At 45.1% G+C, this 13,429-nt stretch overlaps 1 protein-coding gene across 5 annotated transcripts in view; it reads left to right on the top strand.

The window, feature by feature from the left end:
• Positions 1-104: 104 nt before the first annotated feature.
• LIMK2 (LIM domain kinase 2) overlaps positions 105-13,429 on the top strand; it is a 32,425-nt gene continuing 19,100 nt past the window's right edge. For 2 of the 5 annotated variants that reach the window (XM_030500406.1, XM_030500405.1), the window contains exons 1-2: positions 105-215; positions 2,562-2,661. In XM_030500406.1, the coding sequence (XP_030356266.1) occupies positions 203-215; positions 2,562-2,661 (113 nt within the window). In that variant the 5' untranslated portion in view covers positions 105-202. Of the gene's footprint in view, positions 216-420; positions 767-2,561; positions 2,662-11,096; positions 11,480-13,429 lie in introns of those variants that run through there. The other 3 variants (XM_030500408.1, XM_030500407.1, XM_030500409.1) reach the window with 2 other exon arrangements.

Genomic DNA, 13,429 nt, shown 5'->3' with positions numbered 1-13,429 from the left:
CGGTGAGGAAAGGGGCGGGGCGATCAGCTGCCTGCGGGGCGGGGTACGGCGCGGAGGTAGCGGAGAGGGGAAGAGAGGTGGGGGGCGCGCGCGCGGGAGCGCGTTGCCGGTCAAGGTGCGGAGTGACGTGACCTGCGGCGCGCTCCCTAGAGGCTGACGTCAGGCGCGGTCTAGCCCCGGGGCGCGGCGGGGCCGGCGCGGGATGGAGGCGCCAGGTGAGCCGGGCCGGGCCGGGCCGGGCCGGGCCGGGCCGGGCCGTGACGTGACGGCGGGAGCGGCTGCCGCGTCCGCCGGCCGTGTGGTGGGTCGGCAGGTGCGGGGCTCAGGGGGTCTCGCCCGGGCTCCGGTGCTGCTGGTGGCGGCGGGTGACTGCTCGGCACCGGCCCGTTAGCGTGGGAGCCTGCTGGGGCGGGGCGGTCGCGCTGGCCCCGTCCCCGTTGTTGTCCCGCGTTCCCCGCCGGGGCTCGGTGGCTCTCCCGGGCCGGTGCCTGCCGGGGCTGCGGCTCCTGCTGCTCCCGGCGGGTGCGCTGCAGCTCCCCGCTGGCCGCCCTGCGACATTCCTGCTGTCCTGGGGGACCTCCAGACCTGTTACATTGATCGTGTCCGTTTGCCTTTCCCTCGCTCTGTTTCCTGCTCTGCTTTTTTCATTTCCGTCACTCCTCCTGGATACTCCAGCGATTTCGTGGATACAGCGCTGTTCATTTCCGTTTGGGAGCTAATCGGCCTCTCCGGGCACAGCTGAACAGATGCTGCACCGCAGCTGGAAGTAAGGCGACTGCTACCTGGAGTTCAGAAGCTAATGGGTGAAGCTCTGAATGATCCTTGTGGAGAAAGAGCCGTTGCTTATAGTCAGCTGTGGTGTAGTCATTAGTCTTTAAATTCCTTTAAATAGGATCCGCTGCCTGTATTCACATTTGCATCTGGTGCTCGTGGCACAGAGCCGAAGGAGATGGAGCTGCAGGAGATGGTGTCTGGCTTTCCCAAAGTCCAGCTGGCTTCCAGGGTTTGCACTGTTCCCAGAGGAGCATGTTGGATGCCTGCACATTGAGGTGCAGGCACACGTGGCTTTGCCTTTTATTTCCAAGCCTGTTTGGTGTGCTGAAGAGCAGTTTACTTTAGAGAAGAGCATGGGTAGTGACAGCTTCTTCCAAGTTTCTCCTAACCCTTGTTCGGCTGTGCAGATCTGAGCTCGGGGCAGTTCTCGGTGTTCCAGGTAGCGGGAGGGCACAGGCACATTCCCAGGTGTGGAGCTATGAACTGAAGTAGCTGCTTACACTGACTGTCCAGTTTGACTCCTGTCCAGCTATAGAGTCTTGCAAGGAGGTCCCCGTTGGGTACAGCTGATCTGCTGGCGAGGGCAGTGTTTGCTGCTGCCTGAGCAACAAGTGTTTTCTCTAACATAGCTATTTGTGCAAAGCATTACAAGGAGATCTTCACCTTGGCTGGTTTTAAACGTTGTCGTTGACCTACACAGTGAGGTAAAAGTGCATGGAAGGCTGGTGGCTTCTGTTTTGTGTAACTTTAAGTGATTTAACATTGGTATCAGCTTGCCCGAACAACTACTGAGTTTTAACGTCCTTTGGGAATTGGAAGTCCGTGGTTAGTGGTTTTTCTTCTCCAAATACACTCTTTCCTTATGCAGGCTTACTGCAAGTAACCTTTTGGTAGCAGGAAGAAACAGGTTTGAGAAATGCCCAGCTGTGTGCTGTGTTCCTTGTGCCATCCCGCTCTCATCCAGGTCCTTGACTCTTTCTTTAACATGCCCATACAGCTGTTTGGATTTTGGATAGTATTTATGTGTGTGCCAGATGCTCTTTGTGAGCAAGTTTTCATACCATTTTTCCTAGCTTGCATGCATCTAAATAACTTATAAATAACTAAATAATAATAAACTAAATAAATAATAAACTCTGGGGTTTTATGGCAGTTCTAGCAGAAACTATTACTGCATTATAACAAGTATTTTCTGAAAGGGCAGTAGGCCAGTGGCATCAACCCCTCTTCCTGAGTGTGGTGCTAGTGTGGTGTTGGCTGCATAGTCTCTACAGGAATATTCATTCAAGTGTGTAATTCCTTCCTGGTAGTCAAGTTGTCTCTATGAATAAAGCTCGCCTTTCCTTTCTTTCAGTTCTGGGAAATCCAGTTAATTACACAAATGAGTGCAAACGTTATGTGCTGAGTCAGTAGCATGGGGGAAATAGTAGCATGGCTTCCTGCCCTAGTGTTGTGGATGTAGACCAACCTGCCTTCCCAAATTCTCCACTCTGAATACAGCATAGCTGTAACTCACCTGTTTTCTGTGAACAGTCATATTGCTTTCTTCTGCAGAATGTGAAGGAGCAGATGGTGATGTTATGTCTGGAGGGAAAAAAATATATATATAAGATGTCAAAGTTCAGTTTGGGAACATTCTGGGGTTACAGACTGCCTGGTATTGACTTAACTTTCTGTGTGGAGGCTTTCCTGTCAGTTATAGAGTTTAAGGCTGTTCTTCATCAGGGGTGCAGCAGTCCTTGTTTTCTCTGATGTAAACTAGTTGCTGTATGTTACTTTATATCCAGGTGAAGAAGTCTGGAGGTGTTTAGGATGTGGGGACAGCATTGCTGCTGGTCAGCGCCTCTACAAGACTGTCAGCGGAGCTTGGCACGTTTCCTGTTTCCGGTACGTAAAACTTTAGCCCATTAAACTCTCCTTGTGTTGTTCAGCTGGCTTGGGACCCGCTGGTACAGCACCAGCATTAACCAGGAGTTCTTGCTGTCACCTCTGTCACCTGTTCCAAAGCTCTTGCTGAGCGATAGCGTGCTCTTGTTTGCTGTCCTTCAGTGCTCGCAGGAGTGCTCTGGAGCTGACTTTCAGTCCCAGTAAGAGTCTGACACTGCCTGGCAAAGTGCTGCCATGCTGACGCAAACAGGAATACAGATAAAGTACAAATGAAAGCTCTGATTTACTGGTGGTGGCAGAAGCCGTGGGTTGCATATTTGTCTTCACCTGCATTCCAAAGTAGTGCCCAGGCAATTTGGATAGCCTGTTGCCATTTCCATATGTGGTAGGTACAAGGAAGATATCCCGGTGTTGGGGGAAAACTGATATGGAGGATTGCAATCTTGTTTTGCTTCCTCTCCCTTTCAGACTCTTAAGACATAGAAACTTATGAAACCTGTTGGATAATGTTGCTTTCAGCAAGGATAAAAAGGGATCTCTGAGGTGCCTTTCCTCCCGGTGGTAGGAGTAATGCCTCTCATTGGTGTTTCATGAATACTCAATCCTGTTTTCATGCTCCAGAATCACATTTCTGAAGAGGCCTATCTTATTGAGAGGGTTTGAGTACCTGCAGGTTCTACTGTTTTCTGTGTTGGCCTGAATCTGAAGAGGCTAATATTTTGGCTACTGTCAAAGGAAATGGGGAAAGAAGCAGCCCAAGTGTGGCTTGGAGGAATGTCTGCTGTGCCAAGATAGACATCTACTGTCCTGGTTTAAAGAGCTAAAAATCCCCAACAAAATACCCCAACTTTGTCGAGTGAAGAGTATGATTATTGGTGTATTAAAGAAAAAAGGCATGACACACTGCCAAAGCAGTGCTAACTCTGTTGACTTGCAGAATGTTGTTAATTACATGTTGATAATCACAATTACAGCTTTATATCAATACAAACCACAGTCTCTTGGGTTTCTATTGGTTTGAGTATTCATGTTTAGCTATGTTGAGCCAGCTTGCCTTAATCCTGTTTTTCTCTTCTCCCTAAAGAACTAGTATCCTATTGTGCTTCCCTAGATTGTGTCAGTAGCCAAACCCAAAACCGTGTGTCCTTGTAAGTCTGTCTTGCCTTTGAATGTATTTCTGTTGTAGGTCTTGATTTGCAAATGTCTTGATGCATCTTGCTTTGGGGGCTGTTGAGGTAAATAACAGCAGATCTGGAGGCAAATCCTTATGACACTTGACAGGGGATTTGATATCGTGGTTTATATCATATAATGGAAGTTTGTGGGTTGGTTGGTTGGTTGGTTGTTCTGTGGTTGGTTGTTTGTTCTGTACAAGTGAAGACACCAACTTTTCCCCTGAGATATGTAATGACTTTGCATTTGCTGATGTGCTTCTCTTGTGCTCTGTGGTTTTGGCCAGCTCTAGCACCCAGCTAAGCTGCCATGCTGAATGAGCAATTGGAGCTTGCAGTAAAGGAAGCTGCCCTTCCCTTTTTCCTAGTTCCAGAGTAGGGCTGTACATGAAAACAAATTTCCAGTTTGCACTCTGTTCTGTTTTCTTCTATTATGCCTAAACCATGCTGAGCAGCAGTCTTGTGCTTGATATCCCAAAGCCAAACTTTAAAAAGCCTTAAAGGGTAGGAGCCTTTGGCAGCTGGTAGCTGTGAGTTCCGGCAGCTCTTGTGGAGTGTTTTTTACAGTCTTCCTGTGGATTAGCTGACTCCCTGGCCTGGCACACATAATTTCTCTAATGCTGGTTGGCACTGCTCCAGGCTTGTTAGCTCTGTTTATTCTTGGTCAGGCTAGGCTGCTGATCATGCTTGGCTCTGGCAGTAGCTGACGTACATGCATGTCCCTGAGGATTTAGGTTTTTTGTCACTTCCCTCCTTCCTCAAATTGCATGTACAGGAGCTTTGTCTCTGAAACCTGTGAATTTTCTTTGCTGTGGCTGGAGGGACAAGCAAATCCCTATTCGTGTGTCTTGGATGTTTTAAGCAGTTCTTTGGCCAGCTGGTCCTTAGGCTCGAATCCGATGGGTTGGATCTGGCTGAGGAAGTTTCTTAGATATTTCTGTTGCAATGTCTGTTGTGAATTAACTCTGAATGTACTTTTGTGCCTCGGAATTCTGTTGAGACAGCATACGCTTTCAAGGGTCGTTACTTTTCACTGATACACAGTTCCACTGGCTTTGGGACTTATTGCACAGAACTTCAAACACTACTCCAAGAAAGGGAAAGAGAGAAGTGGCATGATATCTTTTTCCTAGGTCTGGATCACTTTTACCTAAGGGGATTATTGGAAGAGGTTTTTTTTTACATAGAGCATACTGTTCTTACTGATTTCAGCCCAACTTTTTTCCATATTACAAAATAGAAGATACTGCCTTGAATTATACCTTTGAATAAAGTATTGATACCTGGTATTTTGATGTCCATTGTTGGCATTTTGTGTTGTTTGATTTGTTTTGTGCCCCCCCCCAAAGACAGATGAAATTAAAGACAATTCTCTCTTTCTGTAGGGATAATCCATATTTGAATTGGAGTAGGATGGGTTGAGAGGACCCAGATACAGTTGCATGGTTTAATCTTAAGGACACAGTATTTGTTAAAAATCCAATTTTGATTATTTGAAACCATGAATTCAGATCAAGCCTGTTGAATATGTCCAGGTGGAAAATGCTTTTGGATCCAGATGAAGAAAATTATTGGAAATGGTGGCAGGAATTCCTACTGTAGCGGGGTGCTTAAAAACTTTTTAGGAAGGAAGAAAGCTAAGGTTCAGTTCCTTCCTAACCATGAAACAACAGAGGATGTATATTACTATGGTCTATAAAATAAATCTAACTTAAGTGGCCAAGTAACACAGGCTTGCTGCAGAAATCTCAAACAAAAGCCAAACCCACCACATCAGAGAGAAACTGTTCACGGTAAATCTCCAACAAAAGTTACTGAAGGTGGTGGATTACTGATGATTTTACAGTTACAGATTTAAAAATATACTCTTATTTTATACCAAAATCAACCAATTAAAAGCTGAAAAATCACCAGGAGTTCGAAGCGCAGGAAAGCTCATCTTCGTTTTTCTGGAAGAGGAAAGGAAAGCAGAGAAATTTTGTATGAATCCAGGATTTTTCATTAGTGGGTCTAAAGGACTGGAGATGATGGTGACCAGAAGCAATTAATTCAGTTGGGACAAATATTTCCTTTTGCTTCATACATCACATTTTTATGCTTATGCAATGCTGCTTGACCTCAGGAAATATTCTCATGGCTTTCTGTATTTTTTATTATATTATGAAATAGTTTGATGCTAACTTAATAATCTAAACAACTGTATGACTGAAAACATAAGCTTTTGATATCTGTTGATATTAAATATATATATTTATATATAAGTATATAATGAATAACAGAAAAATATAAATATATATATATTGAATCTTTTTATACTGATCAGGGATTACATTATTATATTTAAGTAATTGTAAGAAGTAAATTGGCTTTCCAGAAGATGATATTGGCTAAAATTAAATACAGTCTTGAAATAGTTAAGAAACTGTTTTCACTTGTAAAGAAACTCCTGAAGTAATAAACCAAAATTGATTTGTTTAAATCACAATAAAAATTGCCTTATTACCTAGAGTTAAATCAGTCCACCTGACAGATTGCTAAGGGTTCAGATATTTGCACTCTTTTTGAATGTATTACTCCATTTCCATTTCTGTTAACCTTTACTGGAGCTAGAAGCTAAATCACGAGGAGTGTTGTAACCACCAGAAGGCTGTTTTCTGTAAATGAATACTTTGAAAACTGGAAGGGTTTTGGCAGAGCGCAGGAGAGCTCCTGGCTCTGTCCCATTCCAGTGTTCTGAAGTGAATTTGAAATAAATCCTCCTTCTGACTGTTTCTCAGGAGTGGAACAAGGTTAAAAGTAGATTCTTCCCAGAATCCCTCATCGCCCGCCTGCTGTGTGCTCTCTGCAGCGGGACAATTGCCTGTGAACAGAAAATAGAACTGGATTAGCTACCCGTGCATCGAGGGGATGCCTCAGCTCCAGCCTCCTGAACAGAAAGAGAACCACTATTAATTTGCCAAGTCTAGTGATTTGATTGTCGTACAAAGCCATGATTTTTCTATACTGAATGGCATAGTTTGTGTACTATAGAAGTATTTTTTGCTCAGCAAAACTTACTGAATCACTTTGATTCTTTTTCCATTTGGGGGCAGGGGAAGGCAAGCAGGCAAACTTGTAGTAAGAATGTATATACCTATTCCTGTTTTGGGGGTTGCAGGGTAAACTCGATGACTTCTGAGGGTACCTTCTAAATCTATTTTCTATGGTTCTTAGGATATCTACTGAACTTCAACTTTCGTTTGAACTTCTATGGCTTAGCAATGATCAAAGAATTGATCGTTCCTAACAATCTCCCATCAGTGTAGGTTTTTGGTCTCCCAGACTATGTCGACTACCACTTAATTATCCTTAGTATTAGAAACTTCTGTCTACTGTCTTTGGAAATCCCTTGTTGCAATTTAAATTAATTTATTCTAATCATGTTCACAGTGGGCATGGAAAACAAGCTTTTTTCCCCTTCTGTTATTGCAATAACCTTTTCCTGTTTGAAAGCAGCAATCTCCCATCAGTCTGTCCTAGACTGAAGAAGCCCTGGACCAAGCTTTTTCTTATAGACTGTATTTTCTAGGCTTTGGATCACTTCTGTTGGTTCAGCACGTTCGGCACAGGCCTTTGTTTTCCAAACACTGCTTCCTCCCCACAGCCAACAGGACAAATAGATCTACAGTGACAGGGTGGGAAGCTCAAATGTACAAATGTCGATAACTAAAGGTGTGTATTAAGATGAATTTGAAATGTGGGGATGTTTGATGCTTTGAATCTTCTTTTAGCTTTTCAGCTGTGAACACAGTCAGGTTTGTACACACAGCAGCTGAATTTGGAGTGGGGGGGGAGGAGATCAGTAACAAAAGGCAGTTTCACCATGGTAGAAGCAGGAAGAGAAGAATCTCGTCTTCTTCTCTGTCTTCTCCAGTTTCTGGCAGCTACAGAAAGCTAATGATAGGGCCTCAAAGGTGAGAACCCTTTTCCACTAATCCTACCGACTCCTGGGAATGTCTCTTTGATGGTGTCTCCATCAGCATTGAAATTCAGCAGCTCACTATCAGATTTAAGGAAAGTAGTTGCCAACTGCCTGTTTGTACACAAATCACCCTGTCTGTTCAAGAGCTTAAAAATCCACAGGAACAATGAAGCATTTTGCAGGTGAAAGCAGCCACATTCCTCAGGGGAATATATCAGCTACAGGACACCAAGGAGGAGCCTTTATATTTAAGGAGGAGTTGAACATTCCAGTCTGGACTGTTTTTAGTTGACTTGTGCGGCTTGTCCTTTAGGGCACTGTTATCGGATCATTATTGTATCAGGGTAATTGGAATTACTCACACAGCCCAGTATGTGGTAGGCTTTCCACATGAGTGAGACAGGATCCTTCCCCGAGGAGTATAGTGGTCTGCACAGACAAAAGTAGCAGTGTATTACCAGATCAGAAGTCACTGATTCCAAAACCATATATAATCTATGAAGTTTAGGTTGAATTTCTTTGGTTTGCTTCTCAGCCTACACACATTCAGGAGGTCTGCAGCCATTGAGGAAGTATGGTGGAGATTAAAATTCTGTCTCCATCCTAACGTTGTGCTTGGTGATGTTGGGTACCCAGAAGTTGTCACTGTGTTGGTATGAAGTTCTGCTGCTGCTTGTAAGATGCAGTGACGGAGATGAGCTTCACTTCACTGTTCATTTTAGTTTACTCAAGAGCTGTGTGCAAGAGCTTTCACTCGGAGCTACGTGCATATCAAACAGTATTAGTTTCAAAGCTCAAGTCAGGAGGTGACTCTTTCAACAGCAGCAAAGCACGTGTTATGTTTAAGTGCCTTGGAAGTACAATGAGGTGTTGGGATTCTACTAAAGTATTTGGAATGCCTCCAAACTGCGCCCATGCTGAAACAAAGACTTGCTGCAGACTTCAGGCATCAAGCAGATGCCTCTTCCCCAGCTTATACCAGTCCCACACATACCGAAGTGCCTGTCTGTGCCAGGATAAATTTGTCTGTCTTAGGGCTGGTAGGTATGCTGAGCAATACATCTGTCTGTAGACATGCATGAACCGTGTGGTAAAGAGAGTGTCTGGATGTGCAGCCTAACCCCAGCTGGTTTAAGAGATTAATCACTGGAATATCACAATAGCTGTGGTGCATTTCTGTGGGGATAAAACTCTAACGGCTGCAATCTCAGTTTGCAATAAATTTTACATTAAGTCATTGTCGAGGGTTTTCATTTGCTGTTTTTTATTTGCTAGTTACATTTTCCAGGCTTCTTACTGGCAAAAAACCCAAAAAAACCTGTCCAGTTCTGAACCGTAGCAAGGAAACATCAGAACTCCCCGGTGATGGCTGCACGTTTGTAATGGAAATGCTGTCAGCATTTGCGAGAGAGAAGATGCTGATATCTGACTTTAGATGGTGTTAAATTTGCTTCAGTGCATTTTGGCCCCCAGAGACGGTATCAGTAAAATTACATAGAAAAGGTTCCCCTCCACACACCTGTTTATCAGCATATTTGAAGTACAGTCATCCTGGCAGGAATTCAGATCTAGAATGTATGAACACATTAACAGCTTTTCCAGAGCACTATTACCAGAGCTATTGTGTTCTCACACAATAAAAATACAGAAAAAAAGGCAAGAAGTAACAAGAGATTCAGTATAGGAAAAAGTAACTTACTGGCTGCTGCTGGGGCTTGCTGCAAAAGTAAAATCATTTTGATAAGATGTTTCCTGTTTAAATAGACATTTGACTGTGTGTCCTTCGGCTTTAAGGAAGTCTCAAACAAAATCCCTTCCCAGTTGCTTAGCTGTCTGGGTGGTTTTTATTACTTTGAAGTTAGGCTTTATCTGCTGGCTTCATTCACAGACTAGCTGGCTGCTTATCACATCTGTGGATCAAATCTTCAAAGGTTTTGTCTGAAGAATTGGGATTTATGAGGTCACGTGGAATCCCCCTTGGAGGGAGTTCAGCCCATGGCAGCACAATTGTGGGGAAGAGCCTTTGTCTGTAGGTGATAGTGGGCAGGGGAGGGGCTCTGCAATGCATGGGAGGTATGTGTGTGCTGTGGGGTGGTGCTGATAGCCAGGGGAGTGCTGGATTGTGAGCGCTGGCGCGTTTTCAGCACGCAACATATAGAGAATGTGGGAGACCAGAGCGCATTCCTAGACACAGACTCACCGTGTTGCTGCTTCCAGTAGAGCTGTGTGAAATGTCAGAAGGAATTAGACCCGTGCTGGAACTGACAACCACATCGGGCTCTGCAGCACTAGGCTTCACTGCACGTTTACAGGCAGGCTTAGAAACTGCACTGAATGGGTGGAAATGGTGGTGGTTTGTTCGGGTTTTTTTGTTTTGCTGTGGTGTGGGGTCGAATTTTGTTTTCGGGAAAGGTGACTGCCTGTTAAAAGTCAAAAACCAAGGAGAACCAACCCGAAAGGCTGCCTGGCTTTCTGCTTACTTCACCAGAGAGCAGCAGCTGTCAAATCTGCAGCCGAAACTGCCTCGTCCCAGCCCCAAGCGTCCCTTGAACAATATGCCAGCTGAACGAGCATCTCCAGTAAAAGCACACTGGAGTATTCTTGCCTCTGGAACACAGCATTACTTTCAGGCTGTGTTCAGGCATGCCAGGCTTTGCTGACTGTACAGAAATGGGAGGGCTCAGTGTAGCAGCATGTGTTTGTTGCATTTCTGAGTGTCTTGCAAACAGCTTTAGCTCTTGGCTTCAGAGCAAGCAAAACGATGTAACTACATGTGCTGCAAGCAGGAGAGAGGTCTTGTCTGTGCTGATTTATATCTCTCAGCTTCCATTCAGATTAGGTTAAATGACTGCAAGGATCTCTGTTAAAAGAGTACTGGAAAGAAAGTGATTTTTCTTTGGATGAAGCACACTGAGAGTGTGCTGCAAGAGGGTGAACATACTGTAGGTACTGTGAAGGTAGTCTAAGCCTGCTTACTGTGAGGGATTTAGGAAGGTATGTAGTAAACATTAATGTGGTGTGGTTGGAGATGTGGCTAGTTGTCTTCGTCAGACTCTGCCTTCCTTGGCATTCTCCATCAGAATGTGCCCCTGCTGCAAAGAGCAGTTTCCCGTTTATGCACTTGGCTCTTCCTTTGGCAAAAGCTGCTATCTTTCAGCACTTACTAACACAGCCCCTCTTTGGATCAAAGCTCCACCCCTGGTGAAAAAGTGGAGCTTATTCGGCCTCTGTAGCCACGGGCTGTCCTCCTGCCATGGCTCCTCCTCCCCTCCCACCCTTGGGTGGAACCAGAGAAGGGAAAACTTGACAATAGTTAGCAGGCAGCAAAGCTTGCAAGAACTATTGCAGAAGCATGTCCAACTAGCCCGGTTAGCAGCTATTGTATCCTTCCCAAGGGTGCTGCTGCCACTGAGTGCAGGAGAAGATGGTTATAGGCATGGGAGCCAGGAAAAGTCTGAAAAGGAATGAGCAGCCGAGAGACCTGGCATTCCTTGGGCAGCTTCAAAGAGAGGTGAAGTATCTGAATCAGCGCAAGATTAAATGAGCACAGGCTGCTGCCATGTTGGCAGAACAGAGCTGTTCAGAGGCAGTTGGACAAGTTTGTGGTTGAGCCGGTTTATCCACTGTTGAAGATGGGAAGTTACTTGTCTGCCCCAGCTTACTTCGCTCCCAAGGATCCCTTTCGGTAAGTCTTGTGCAGGATTAGCAGTCGACCTTCCAAGTGTCGTTTTCCCCCCTGTAATGCTATGCTATCCTATCCTAAGCAGTTAGCATGCAAGGGGTGAAGAATATGGGACAGTGCTTGTGTGCAGGGAACAGCCAGCCCCAAACTGGGATCCTGTCTTGCTTGGAGGAGGTGATGGGAAAGATCCTTATTACCAGCCTCTTCGCAGCTCTCTGGTACAAGGGTATGGCACCTGTTTTGTGAGATGGTGTCTGTGCAGCCCAGCAAGCAGGCTCCCTTGCAGAGCAACACTGTATAATGCCACTGTACCCTGTGCCCCTGTGCTTTGCTCTGCCACCAGAGGAATTAGATTGCTATGGCTGCTGCTGCGTATGTCTCTTCCAAAGCTACTTGTGCTTGGGCATAGCACAGGCTGAGGTGAGGTGCCGCTGTTGGGAGTTCAAGGAGGTGATGTAATCTGCTGTGAGGCAGTGCATAATCTTGTTGAGAAAAGAAATAAGTACTTTGCAGATAACTAGGGACAAGCAGCACACTTATGTGGAAAAGATTCTTCTCCTGTGATACTCTGGTTTATATTAACAACCATGCTTGGTCCAATTGAACAAATGAGGCTTGAGAAAGGTGACAGCTACAGAATAAGGCTTTGATTGCATTACATATAGTGAAAACTGTTAGTGGGGCTGAACACAGTCAGGATGGTGACTGACGCTGATGTGCTGATAAGGTGAATGGATGGGGAAAGGCACAGCTTGCAGTTTCATTGTCTCCCTGCTATCCCCTCCACTCGGATTTGCTCATTATTGATCCTGTTCCTGCAAACACTTTTGTACTGCTTTTGGAGTAAGGAGCCTTTTGTTAAAACAGTCTAGGATAGGAGTAAATACTGCTGTGCAATTGCTAAGCTTCTTTAGGCAACTTTCTGAAACAGCATCAGCTTTCAGAAGAAGGAAAGTGAGAAGACTTATTATTTGTAATATGTGTAGGGCATCATGCTAGGCCATAGATACACCTCCTCAGTGTCTCAAAATGGGTTTCCATAGCCAGAGCTTAAATGCTCTGTCTTCTAGTACTGAATCTGTTTTCTAGCATCCATTCTTCCTTGCTAGTGTCTCTTATGTAGCCAGTGCACACACTTCTGCTAAACGTTTGGGTTAGCTACAGGCTGGGGTTACGTGTTACTCTGCAGCTTTCTGTCTGTGTGACTGTCCTCTCCCCTGCTCTGCTGCAAAATTGGCACCACAGCTCTTCTGAGCCTGTCTAGCGTTAACTGATCCAGCCTGACAGTATGTGTGAGGGGTGCATTTTGTTAATGAGCCCTTCTCAAAGGGATCTGTCTATTCAGCGCCAGCGATGTCTTTGCTTCCATGAGGGTATTAGCTTTCATTTTAGATGTAAAAGAGATGCCACATCAATTGAATCTCCCATCTCACTGAAAACCAGGCTGGATACCTGTTGTGACCTGATCCTCCTACCAACCCCCACAAAAACAAGGAGCCATCAAGGAGCTATTTGTGAACTCTTTCTGCACCTGCTGTGCTACAGAGCATCAGGGCTGAACTCTGCACTTGGATGCTGTCTGGGGTTCCTGGAGGATGGCTATGGGATGCAGATTAAATTAATCTTTATAGCCACGGCTGGGAAGTGAAGAATTATAATGTATGGGACTGTATAATCAGAGCAGGGCTCTGCAGCTCTGAAAATGGAGGCTGGGCAGCAAAAGGAAACACGTCAGGTATGGCTGTTACCAGTCCTCCAAGAAACTTGATTACCATGCTTTGTTAACTCTGTAATAAGAATAAGACATGATCTAGGAGAAGATAGTGGTTTCTAATAAAAGACAGAGGAGCAAGAAATCTTCCTCTTCCTTTCTTTTGGTTGTGGTGACTGGCAAAGATTTGCTGCTTAATACCTGTGGAAGTGACTGTATTTCTGTCTCAGCTGATGCGAGCC

This window comes from Strigops habroptila, chromosome 11 (genome assembly GCF_004027225.2).
Source record: "Strigops habroptila isolate Jane chromosome 11, bStrHab1.2.pri, whole genome shotgun sequence".
In the NCBI taxonomy this organism is placed as follows: domain Eukaryota; kingdom Metazoa; phylum Chordata; class Aves; order Psittaciformes; family Psittacidae; genus Strigops; species Strigops habroptila.
This window is presented reverse-complemented; position numbering and strand designations above follow the sequence as displayed.